The sequence below is a fragment of the Brassica oleracea genome, unplaced genomic scaffold (assembly GCF_000695525.1).
Source record: "Brassica oleracea var. oleracea cultivar TO1000 unplaced genomic scaffold, BOL UnpScaffold01114, whole genome shotgun sequence".
Taxonomy (NCBI): domain Eukaryota; kingdom Viridiplantae; phylum Streptophyta; class Magnoliopsida; order Brassicales; family Brassicaceae; genus Brassica; species Brassica oleracea.
Genome location: NW_013617679.1, coordinates 1 through 12,576, shown reverse-complemented (window position 1 = coordinate 12,576; position 12,576 = coordinate 1). Strand labels below are relative to the sequence as shown.

At 37.4% G+C, this 12,576-nt stretch overlaps 1 protein-coding gene and 1 long non-coding RNA gene across 2 annotated transcripts; one reads left to right on the top strand and one right to left on the bottom strand.

The window, feature by feature from the left end:
- The first annotated feature begins 6,306 nt into the window (after positions 1–6,306).
- LOC106320891 lies at positions 6,307–6,897 on the top strand. Its single transcript, XM_013759237.1, has one exon. The coding sequence runs from the start codon at positions 6,307–6,309 to the stop codon at positions 6,895–6,897; it is 591 nt and encodes a 196-aa protein (XP_013614691.1).
- A 2,576-nt stretch (positions 6,898–9,473) lies between these two features.
- Positions 9,474–10,987, bottom strand: LOC106320893. Its single transcript, XR_001265944.1, has 3 exons — positions 10,632–10,987; positions 10,093–10,526; positions 9,474–9,716 (listed from the first exon to the last, which is right to left on the bottom strand). It is a non-coding gene; the product is annotated as an uncharacterized LOC106320893 (long non-coding RNA).
- Positions 10,988–12,576: the final 1,589 nt, after the last annotated feature.

Here is a 12,576-nt window from a genome sequence, read left to right as displayed (position 1 = left end):
AGTATCTTTCTTCTCCTTCTTTTTTTTCAAATCTTTCTAATTTGAGAAGCAAACTGGTGAGTAATTATCTCTGATTTGAGAAACAAATTGGTGAGTTTATCTTTGATTTGAGAAGCAAACTGGTGAGTATTTATAGGAAATTTTGAAAGGTTTTACGACCAATTAGCTTCATCTCATTCCTCGTAAATAGAAAAGCGGCCTCGCTAGTTCCTCGTAAATGAAGAATTCGGGACTCGTTAATTCCACGTAAGCAGAAATCGTCGTAAAGACCTCGTAACCGGAAAATGCGGGCCTTGCTATTTCCTCATAAAATAAAAATACGGGCCTTGCTATTTCCTCTCTAATTTGATTAGTTTAGGGTAGATTAGATGGTTACTGTAGGGAATTTAGATACTGGAATCTATTTCCTCTCTTAACGACCAATTAGGGACTACCGTTGCAATATTTGAAAAAAAAGAGAAGAAAGATACTGGAATCACAGGTGGGAAGAAACAAGGCGAGACCTACGTAAGTCTAGCCTTGTCTCCACCCACATGTGTTCCAGTATCTTTCTTCTCCTTCTTTTTTTTCAAATCTTTCTAATTTGAGAAGCAAACTGGTGAGTAATTATCTCTGATTTGAGAAACAAATTGGTGAGTTTATCTTTGATTTGAGAAGCAAACTGGTGAGTATTTATAGGAAATTTTGAAAGGTTTTACGACCAATTAGCTTCATCTCATTCCTCGTAAATAGAAAAGCGGCCTCGCTAGTTCCTCGTAAATGAAGAATTCGGGACTCGTTAATTCCACGTAAGCAGAAATCGTTGTAAAGACCTCGTAACCGGAAAATACGGGCCTTGCTATTTCCTCGTAAAATAAAACGCGGCCCTTTGTAATTCCTCGTAAATTTACGAGGAAATTACGAGGATATGTAATCTCTTATATATACTCGCGAGTGCTCACACTTTCATTTCGTCTCAACTTCCTCTCGACTTCCTATCTATTTCGTAACAATGGTAACTCTCTCTAATTCGTCTCTCATTTGATTAGTTTAGGATAGATTAGGTGGTTAGTGTAGGAAATTTAGATAGGTTTACGGATTTTATGTTAATTAGTGTTCATTAGATGGTTAATGTAGGGAATTTAGCTAGATTTATGGAAACTGTTAATTATAGAATTTGCTAATACTGTTGCTGTTAACTGCAAAGATTAAATTTTTTTGCAGGACATTCAAAAGAACATGCTTACTCCCCATTATAGAGAGTTGTTTGGTGAGCCTGGTAGTCTTTTAGACCCCCTTCTTTGGCTCCCGGTTCTTCGGGTCCGGAGACTGTCCCCGAGACTCAGTCTTCTCAGAGAGTCTCTCGGTCGCTTTCTTCTAGTGCACCATCGGTTCCTCATGTGCCTCCTCCGATGGCGCCTCCAATGCCTGCCGAGATTCATCCCGATTTGATGGTGCCTCCGAGTGCTCCTTACTCGCAGTACATTGTCGAGGACCTTCTCGGTCAGCCAGGCAGAGAAGGTTTACCAATCATAGACTCCAACCGACCGGACGGAACTTGGAGCAGTCAGGTCATCATTTATTGCCCCAGTAATCGTAGGTGAGATCTCAGATAACGCATCAGCTATATCTTCTGGGTTGGATGACTCAAATATTTGTCGGGAATAACTAGTTGCAATCCCTGTTCGAAACTACGCTAGACGCTAGTCGGGCGGTGACTCCGGGCCTAGCGAGTAATCGAAAAATCGGGGATTAATCGGAGTATACGCGGGGACTAGTTTTTATTATTATTATTATATTTATAATAATATTTAAATTAAATATATAATATAAATATATTAGAATGTAATAGTTTTTTGTATATTATTGAAGTTTTAATTTATTGGTTTAACAAAAGTTATTGTTAATGTCATATTTTTATTACAATAATGTTTATATATGTGTCAGTATATGTACATACGTCAAAAGACGTTGTGGTCTATTGGTGTTTGATGTTGTCAACCTCTTATGAGGTACAAGGATCGATCCACCAATAGGGTGTTTTTAATTAAATTTTTTTTTAAAAAAAACACCTATGAAACAAAGTCCCACATCGGTTAAACATAAGGAGGGGTGATGCTGAAGACGCCTATAAATACTCATTTAGAGTTGCCATCATTATAACTTGCAATTGAGTTTCCATAAACCTGCTGTAGGCCCAATAGTTCAATTTTTTTTGAGTTTTAAGCGTTTAAGACTGGTAATATTACGCGGTCAACGTGGATAATACGCGGTCAACGTGGATAATACGCGGTCAACGCGTGTTAACGCGGTCCAGCGCCTAGTGTGACTGATCAGGTCATAATCGCGGCGGTTGGACTCCGAGCAACGCCTAAGCGGCCGCCTAGGCGGCTAGGCGGCCGCGTTTTCGAACAGGGGTTGCAATGGCTACTAGTCCTTTCTCATCCTCCACGACATTCCCATTTTCGTCCAGAAGTTGTGTTATCCTATTCCTAGCTCTTCTCTGCTTTACCAGTGCATGGAAATATTTTGAGTTCCTATCACCTTCCCTTAGCCAGAGAACCCTACTTTTCTGTCTCCAAAACATCTCTTCTGCCTTAGGGGCATTAGATAATTCTTTCAGAGCAGCTGCTATTTCCTCAGAGGTAGCATCGTCATTCGAGTATAGATCCTCCACCTTTTCTTTAAGCTCCTCTACTAACTTCGCGGAGTTCACATTGTTTTGTCTCCTCCAATGACTTAAAGCTTTTCTACAACTAGCAATGCCTCCGGAGGCAAGTCCTCCGACTTCCATCCTGCGAGGATGACTTGCCTTAATTCTTCATTATCCAACAAGCGTTTATCAAATTTAAACTTCTTTTTCCTCCTCACTAGCTTTGTTAGAATGTCTGCTAAGACAGGACGATGATCCGAGCCCCAAAGCCTGAGATACCTGACAACTGAATGGGGAAACTTTTCATGCCAATCCTCATTCCCCACTGCTCTATCCAAACGACATCTAACAGTCATCCCTCCTGATCTTTTCCCTACCCATGATAGCATATTCCCAGTAAATGGAAATTCCAGCATGCCACAGTCACTCAGCATTTGCTTGAAAGGCAAGAAAGAGCTATATGAGCGCCTTCTGCCTCCCACTTTCTCACTATGATCAGTTATTTCATTAAAATCACCTATCATGAACCAAGGTCTATTTCGTGTTGTTGAGAAACCGTAAGACATATCCAAACATGTTCTCTATGTTCTAAGACAGGATCTCCATAAACAAACGTCATAAAAACTTTTATTCCATCAATGACTGCCTCAATGTCAATCATTCTGTTATTCGAAAATAAAACATTAACATGAAATTCATCCATAAATAAAAGAGCTAAACCTCCGCTGAGACCAAGTGGCTCAACGGTAAACAAATGATCAAATCCTAAGTCGGCCTGAATGTTTTGCAACAGCAGCCTCGTATTCTTCGTCTCAGAAAGAAACACAAGTCCTGGGCGATGTTTCTGACACATCTCCGTAAGGCGTCGAACTATGAGGTCGTTTCCAATCTCTCGACAGTTCCAACTAAGTGTCCTCATTGATCATGGTGGGATGGGTTTTTGGACCCCATCGAACTATCACTCTTAGTTAAGCGAGTTTTTTGTTTCTACGAGCTATGGTGGCGTCTTGAGCCTCCAGCTCCACCAGGCGCACGAACTACAAGAGACGAAGATGGTCTCTTTTGTGGAGATCCTCGAAGAAGGATCTCAAACTTCTTTGTCTGAATGCCCAAGGAAGCACTCGATTTGGAACCATGCTTGCTATGCCTCGACGATTTAGCAGCTACCTTCTGTGACTTTTGACCAGCACCATGATCTGCCCTGTCATGCCCTGTCTTATCCTCCATCTCCGCAAGTTCCAAACCCATCAAGTCATCATTTTGCATTTCACAATCCATCAAACCACCATCTATCTGATCCGTAATGTCCATATCATTGAGCGATTCAATCACCTGGTCATCCTCCCTAGCTGTTTTAGGATCCTGCTCCGTTAAAGTATCGAAAGCTTGAGACCTAGGAGTCCCTTTTAAGCGTTTAGTTACAATCCCGTCAAGACTGTGATCACTCCGAGATGGCGTAACAATAGCACTGGCTATTTGCCTCGTAACAACAGTCGCACCCAAGCTCTTCTGATCAGGACTCTTACGCACATGAGACGACGATGGATAGACTTTGCCGCTTACCCCCGGCGAGGAAGAGACCCTGCGCGCTTGATGGCCATAGGAACCATCAAGTAGATCAGCTGATGCTCTCTCCTCTCGGTTACGTGGGACCTCCTTATCATGGCGAGGCTGATGTTTAATCTCACGCCAGGTTGCTCCTTTGTGCCGATCATAAGGACCTGCACCCACACGCGAACCTCCATAACGCATTCTCCTAGACGGTTCATCCCGACGACGTATGATCCTATCAGCATGGCCCTTGTACGCCTCTCGAGAATCCTCCAAGTCATAGTGTCTTCTACCATTGTCATACCTCGAACTGTTAAAACGAGAGGCCTTGTTATTCTCGGCAGCAACCATCCCTTGCGAAAGCGTAGCAGTATTTTGAAGCTCCTTCTTTACAAGCTGCTGCTGTGGCCGTTGCTCTTGTATTTGTACCCGCGCAAAGACGCTTTGACGATGAAGGGAAGGACAATATTCCTTTTAATGGGTAAGCATGCCACAAGTAGAACAATTTTTGAACAACATCTCATACTTGATTTCGATCGTAACCTCATCTCCTTCTGGAGATTCAGCCTTTCTTGCAAACTTTAGTGGACGTCGAGAATCTATATCCATGAGCATTCTGCCTTTGATCAGCTCTATTGTGCCCTGATGCACATGCCCCAGCCGAGAACCTATTTCTTTCAGATTATTCTCTGTCCATAGATGCAATGGAGCACCAATCAAACGAGTCCAAAACGGAATCAGCCAAGGATAGTCATCATGGACAATAGGTTCCCATCGAACCAGCACAAACATACAAAAGTTGAAGTGGAAAGGACCCTGTCGAAGAACAGAGTTTAGGTCATCTTCCGTGGTAAAGTTGAGTAGAAACTTACCATTTCCCAAATCATTGGCAGTGATGCGCTCCTCCATGCCCCATTGAACTGGCATTTTCTGAAGAAGTTTCTCCACACTTTGTTTTTTCGGGTTTAGGATCTTCCCGATCAGAGACAGCTTGAATTCACTGGTGTTTTTAGAGATATCATGATCAGTTAGCTTGATCGGTTCATCATCGTCTTCATAGAGGATTCCCTTGCCCTTTATATCAACCATATGAGTTGATGTTGAACGGTACGAGGACCCCATACGAGGGCTCGAGTTCTAATAATCGTGCTTGAAACGACCGCTAGAAATAGAGAGAATCGGATCACGACGTAAGATCGGACCAATCAAGTAGTAGCCTCCAACTGAGAACACGCAGCAACCCGTTCGTTAACCGGATCTAAGCGGAGAAGCAGAGCAGAGAATGGAGTCAAGCGGAGACGGCCGGAGTCGAAAGGACCGAGCGGAGATGAGCTGAGATGTAGTCGAGTGTTCGGCGATCCGCACGTCAATGAACGTGGAGATCAAATGGAGAGCGTGGATACCTAATATCTGGATCGACGTTAACACGGTGAGCAGAACAAGAGGAGAGATCGTATCAACAATGGTCGACGCCGTGAGAAATACTCCAGAGAAGAACGAACGAGATAACGAGCACCGGAACGCCAGTGATGAGGACGTCGTACATCCAAGTGATCCACACGCCAATGAACGTGTCGATCAGATGAAGATCAAACCTTCAAAGAAAATTTTTGATCTATAGATCCGCCATTGGAGTCGCCGTGGAAGTCTTAGCCGCTTCGAGTTACCTTTGATCGTAAGTCGCGATTAAGAGAGAATTGGCCTTTCAAGGAGGTTAAGTTGAGCAGTATTTATATTATAGAAATATAATTTAGTTAAGACCACCTATTCAAAATTTTGACATGCCGACATTACGTACGTCGTAAATCACCAACCAGCAAACTGTATATTACGCTTAAATGAATATTGATTTTCATTCACTTATAGTAGTGTACAGCTTACTTGCAATGATAAACAAAAACAAAGACCTCAAACGCAAAATACAAAATAACTTTCTTTGGTTCCCTATGCAATATGAAAAGTGAAGAGTTCTTAATTAGCACAGAATTTTCCAAGCTTAACTTTTTGACTTTTCTCTCTAATCATCTGCTAATCATCCCTTCACATCACTATAAAAAGCACCACGTACCAAAGTTCGTGATATCATATTTTATTAGTTTCAAATTATAATTTCTTTTAAAAAAATGCCGATCCTAACTCCGGCCATCAGACTCGTGGTTTTCAGGCAAAGTCTTCGACCACATTCCGCTGTTGCATTCCTCGTTGAGTTCCTCTGCTTTGTCTTAGAGCTACTCGACAAGGAGAAAGATCTAGCAAAGATATTCGGCATCGTTTCTGCTTGCGACACATTAATCTTCACTATGCTCGATGTAATCCAAAATCTGATCGAAGGAGTGAAAATACGAAGATGCGGTCAAGTGTTTTGGCTTTACAAAAACGATGGGAGTCTCTATTGGCACACACTAAACGCGTATTTACTGATGTTGTCCATTGTCCACGTCATTGGCTCCGCAATTTCATATAGGTCTCGTAGACGTTATCTAGTCTTGCTCCCGCTTTTTGTTGCTGGCCTAGAACTTCTTCCTCAAGAGGCATATCAGGTTCTTGGAAATGATCAGAGTCAAAACCTTCAAGATTACGTTGAGCCAGATCAAGTTCCACGAGATTGTATCGGGCCTCTTCAGAATCCATTAGATGGTATTGAGCTGGAGGAAGGCGATAGAGTGCCGGATCAAGAAGTTGCTGACCATGTTGCGCCTGATGGTGGCTCATAAAATATTAAGGCTTAAGGTGAAAAGACACCGTATTATATATATATATATATATATGGGTGTACCGTGTATGGTGGTGTTCAAAAAAAAAAAGGGTATATGGATGTTTGGTACTTTGTCTTAAAAATGCTATGTACTTGTCGTTGTATACGATTCTAATTATAAAGACAATAGGTATGTCGGATGCGGTAATGTAAAAGAATATTTACAACAACTTCTTATGAATTAAAAAATGAAAGTACGTACTTAAAATGTTTTTATTGTGAATGTTTTATTCAAGCAATTATGTTTGAGTTAGTGACATTTGAATAATTTATTGTATGTTTGATGTTGAGTTGGTAATTTTTGTATATATTTGTTTATGTATCTACTAGGGTCGGCCCGGGCGTAGTCCGGGGTTTTTGTTTAAATTTTAATTTTTTATTATACATTTTGTATGTATGTTTATTTTGATATAAAAATGGCATAATTTATTATAAAAATATAAGTAGCTAGACAATCATAAAATAATTTTCAATTATTTATTTTTTCTGTCTTACAAATTTCAAAAAAATTAATATCCAAATTTCTGATATTTTTGCTAATGGAAATTATATATAAGGTGATGAGTAAAAGGAAAAAAAATGATTAAATTTTAGTTATATGTTTGATTAGTTGGATTATAGAAATGTTTCATTTCACTTTTTTTTTTAATAAATTTTGTTTCCAGTTATTCTCTTAGTAATTTAATTGACCCTCACCTTTAAATATACAATCCTTTTAAAGTATATTTTTTCTTAAAACACCGGTTTAAAAATTGTAATATCTTTCTACATTAAAAACTAAAACCTAAATTCTATAAACTAAATTCTTACAATAAAATTTATGCACTTACAACCCAATTATTTAGACCATGATCTACATATTCATTTATCTTAATTATATAAATTTTGGTGCAAAACGTTTTTAAATGTACAACCAATCATAATTCTATTTTAGTTTTAATACCACTGAATTCACAACTTTCACAAATGTCTTTTCAAATTTTTTATTCCACTTCGTCCTAAATCTGTTTTGATGTAATTGCATCATCTATATTTTTACCCACACATACACACACATATATATAACCAATTTTGAACAATGATCATAATCTTATTATTATCTAAAAATTGGTTGTTGATTAAATAGTTATTACCAAAGTAAAACAAATTTTATGTTGTGGTTTATATTATATTTTAGTTGTGATGTCACATGATAATGCACTAATGCATGATATATAACTGATGTTTTTTTTATTAAAACAAAACTATAATATGAATAAAAAGAAGAACCAATGAAAAACACGGAAGGGGAAAGACTGTTCCTTATAATATAATATAACTAATATGATACATGTTCTCTCAGGAACATATATCAGTGGAAAAATCATTCTTTAAGTATATATAGATATTGACTCACTGGATTAACATCAGTCGTCCCTTCCCTTCAGATGCATCTGTTTCAGCCAACACTCTCTTTGACAATAATCATCGTCCATGGCTAAAAAGAAGTATTCTTACATAATATATACACCTAAAAACAACCAAACTATTGTTATGTCATGTAAAAAAATCAAACGTGAGAAATATCCCAAGTTATGTTCCTCCTGTTTCATATGTACCAAACATGTAAACTGCACAAATTGGGAAAACCCTAAAAGTAATCTAGGGACCAACCCTAAGTGATATCACCATCAGGATCTCTTCATGAAGCAGATTTAAACTCGTAGATGGCATCTCTTTGATACCACAATAAAATTGTGCATAATGTCAACATATTTAATAGCCAACCAGAAATTAAATAAGGAACAAAGATGTAAGAAATTTGCAGAGAACTGCATTATTGATTAAAAACAGCTGGAGATTACAATTAGCTCTGGCAATAAAAACTCCAATTGTCTCTTTTACAAAAACAAAGAGAAGAATATTAAGAAACATAAGTAAAATAGCTTCATTCACTAAAAATTGGCACATTGCTATATTTGTTCTTCCTTTTGACAACTGAAAAGATTCAAAAGTTGAACACAAAATTGATAGAACATGAATTTTGTAGACTCTAAACCGAAGAAACCAATGAATCACACCTTGATCATGTTTCCGCAGCCTCAGGGACGTCATAACTCAAAAGAGCCTGTTGTTACTTCCTCTGCTAGAAATAATTGAAGACAATATGGTTTCTCTAACATCTAAAACTTATTATTAAATAGAATGTAGAAAAACAGGGAAAACAAAAGGCAAAAACTAAGAAACAGATATATGCAAGCAACTCTTAGTAAAACGATCAAATTTTTATCTATATGTGCTTGCTTCTCTTTTCATCTTAGGATGCTCCAAATCTTATGACATCTTAAAACAGTTACTATTTTTTTCATCAGCACTATCATATATGCATATGTTTATCAAAAACACAACAGGGATCATGAACAAAATAAATCTTTATGTGAATTGATTATGTATCTCAAAAACTTCTGAAATCTAGAAGACTATTCATATATTCAACACATACATATGAATGTAAGCATAATATTTTTACAAAGATATGAGTGGAGGAATATCGAACATATAAAAATCCAATAAATCTCTGTAGTGTGCAGTTTTTAACATGTACATATATTTCTTATCTTACATTTTGAGAGGAAGAAACTCTGTAGACTGAGAACGAACGAACCCATTAGATAATACCATTGCTACCTCTGAGAAAATTGGTGAGATTTTTTGGTTTTCTGGGGTGGAAGGTCGGACCCTTAGCTCTGCTACTCCTTTTCTCAAACTAACTCAGCGTTTTTTCAGTGTACAAAAGCTCTACGCAAAAAAACAAATCAAGACAATTTGGTCAGTTCATAGGAAACCAAAAGAAAAGCAAAAATAAAAAAAATGTAAGTATTTTAATAGGCATCTAAGATCTTATATAAGCTAAGATACGTGGAAAGAAGAGGAGAAAAAAATGCAATTCACCGCACAGTAGATCATATTAGTTCACTGGAGAAGGGTTAAATGTGAGAGCAAGAGAAAAACAATTACATGCAAGAAATCTATGTAACTTTCGATTTTTTTACCCCAACAAAATTGGATATAATATAGAGATTGATAAATGATTGGGATTATTAAACAGAAGGAACTCAACGCCAACAGCATTCAAAAACTGAGTCATTCTTAGCGAAGAAACATAGCAGCTCACCTTATAAAAATGTGTAGAAGAGTAGACATCATCTTTGCAATACCCATAAAATCTTTTTTTCTGTGTGCATTTTTTTACCTTGGTAATCATGAATATTGATCTCACCTTCTTGAATATCCTGCCAAAGATCCTTCAAATCAGTTCCATCAACAGTGCATCCAGCAACGACACATGTTTCCAGAATCTCCCTAACTGTCCCACTCAGCTCTATCGCAATATATTTACGCCCCATCGTAGCAATCTCAATAAAATAATAGAATATTACTCTTGTAGTCTTGTGCGTCATGTTCTTAACTTTGTTTACAGTCTCTTTCCAGCTCTTTCAACGCCTTAATGACCAAAGCTACATCTGACGATTCTGAACAGTCCGCTTGACGGTGATGGTGACAAATTGTACGTTGACGGTGGCTTGCATAAGGGTCGCCTGCAATACACTAAAAACAGAAACAAAATCAACAAATGAAACCAAAATCATCTCCCAAATTTTGAAAAGCATGAATGAGAGGATCGAAATGATGAATTTCACAGTATGGACTTACCTATTTATAGTCAAGAATGCCCAGGAAAGAAGTAATTGAGGAAAGATTGTTAATGAGTGCCTTAAATATGACGCTTGGAATCAGCCAAATTCAGTAAGTAGAAAGCCAGACGATAAGAAACAGATGCTGGATTCCATCATGATATGGTCAGATAACAATCAATTTACATAAATCGGTGGAGATAATACGGCGGTAAGATGAAAAGAATCAATACTTGGCCACGAATTTTGATTGTAACGCCGGAGTATCAAAGAGATGAAGACGTGAAGAAGACATAACTGAGCGTTTCAGAGATAGAGATGAAGATCAGAAGTCAGCCACCGAACAAAAAAGAGAAACAAACCCTAAAGATCCATTTTCGCGTAAAACACATTAGGGTTCAACTCTATTGGGTTATCGGGATACCTCCACACATAAACATAAAGCTATCTGGTTTCCGAGCCCAAAAACACATCGACATAATGAAATTAAGCCCAAACCACAACGAAAAATCTATTACTATAAAAAATGGTTCGCTTCTCTCACAGGCCTCCACGTCATCGTCCACATAGGAAAGTTGCGCGTCCTGGAGCCGCCACGTGTCCACTTACGCAAAACATACTGTATCACTTAAACATCAGCGTGATGGGCTTTGATCTTATGCTTATATTTGTAAGGTTTTTGTTCACGGCGTTATGAGTTTATTGGGCTTTCATTTTAATATTGAGAATGACAAATATCCAATCCAATAGAGAGCGACAGCTCCATTCGCTTGCGGCGTCTTCTCAGTTTAGGGTTTCATCGTCTTATTCGATCTCTCTCAATTTAGGGTTTCATCTTCTTCTTCGATCTGTCAGTGGGTTAACCAGCAATAGAGATTCAACATCTCGCGTTTGACGAATCGGCGTGAAGAGAATAGGCAATATGTATTTTTGTTAAAATACATAATTAGAATGGGTATCCGAACTCAAATCCGAACCGAATCCGCAATGATTCGAGCAAAATCCAAACCAAAATTTGTAAATATCCTAATACGATTTAAATTTCTAACCCTAAAAATCTGAAATCATAATAGATTAATTGAATCCGAACGGATATATATATATATATGAATGCTCATCCGAGAAAAAATATACAACATACAATCTATACTAATAAAAAGGGTTTGCTTCTCTCACAGTATTTCATTCCCGACAATCATGTATGATAAAATGTTTTTCAACATATTATTTTATACCTATAAATTAACCAAATCTTTAAACCCACAAAACAAATATTTTGTATCATTTATTAATAAGTATCTGAAATTGATATCATTTGTTTTTTTGATAGTATTTATGTAATATAATATGATTTTTTTTTTGTATTGTAACATAAACATCTTTTGAAAATTCAAATCTAAAACACAAACCACAAAATCATACAAAAAATAATAACTTAGATCATAAGTAAAGTATATCCCGCCCCGCCCGTAGGGCGGACCGACCCTAGTATGAGATAATGAAACGATGCGTACTGAGTCAAAGAGACACGTGTCACGCCCATAGAGCTCGAGCTTTTGACTTGTATGTTGAGGTGGCGCATCCAGGAGGGAGTAAACCCTTCTTTATATATATAGAAACTAGGAGTTAACCCGCGCTACGCGCGGGGCTATTTTGATTTTTAAATGTTAACTATATAGCTATTCATTTGGACGTTGTATTCTGAACAACAACAAAATTCTAAATTGTATGTTTGTGTGAATACTTATTTCTTTAGAAAAAAACAGAAAACTATACAATTTTCATATAGATGTTTCATATAGGTTTCTATTTTTTATATTATATATTTACTTATTATTTAATTTTTCTTATATTGTAGAGCAATTCTTTAAAATAGTCATTTTTAAGTTTTTATCAAAAAATAGTCATCAATAAAGAAAATGACCAAAATAACCCATTTTATTTTGAAAATTTTAATATTTATT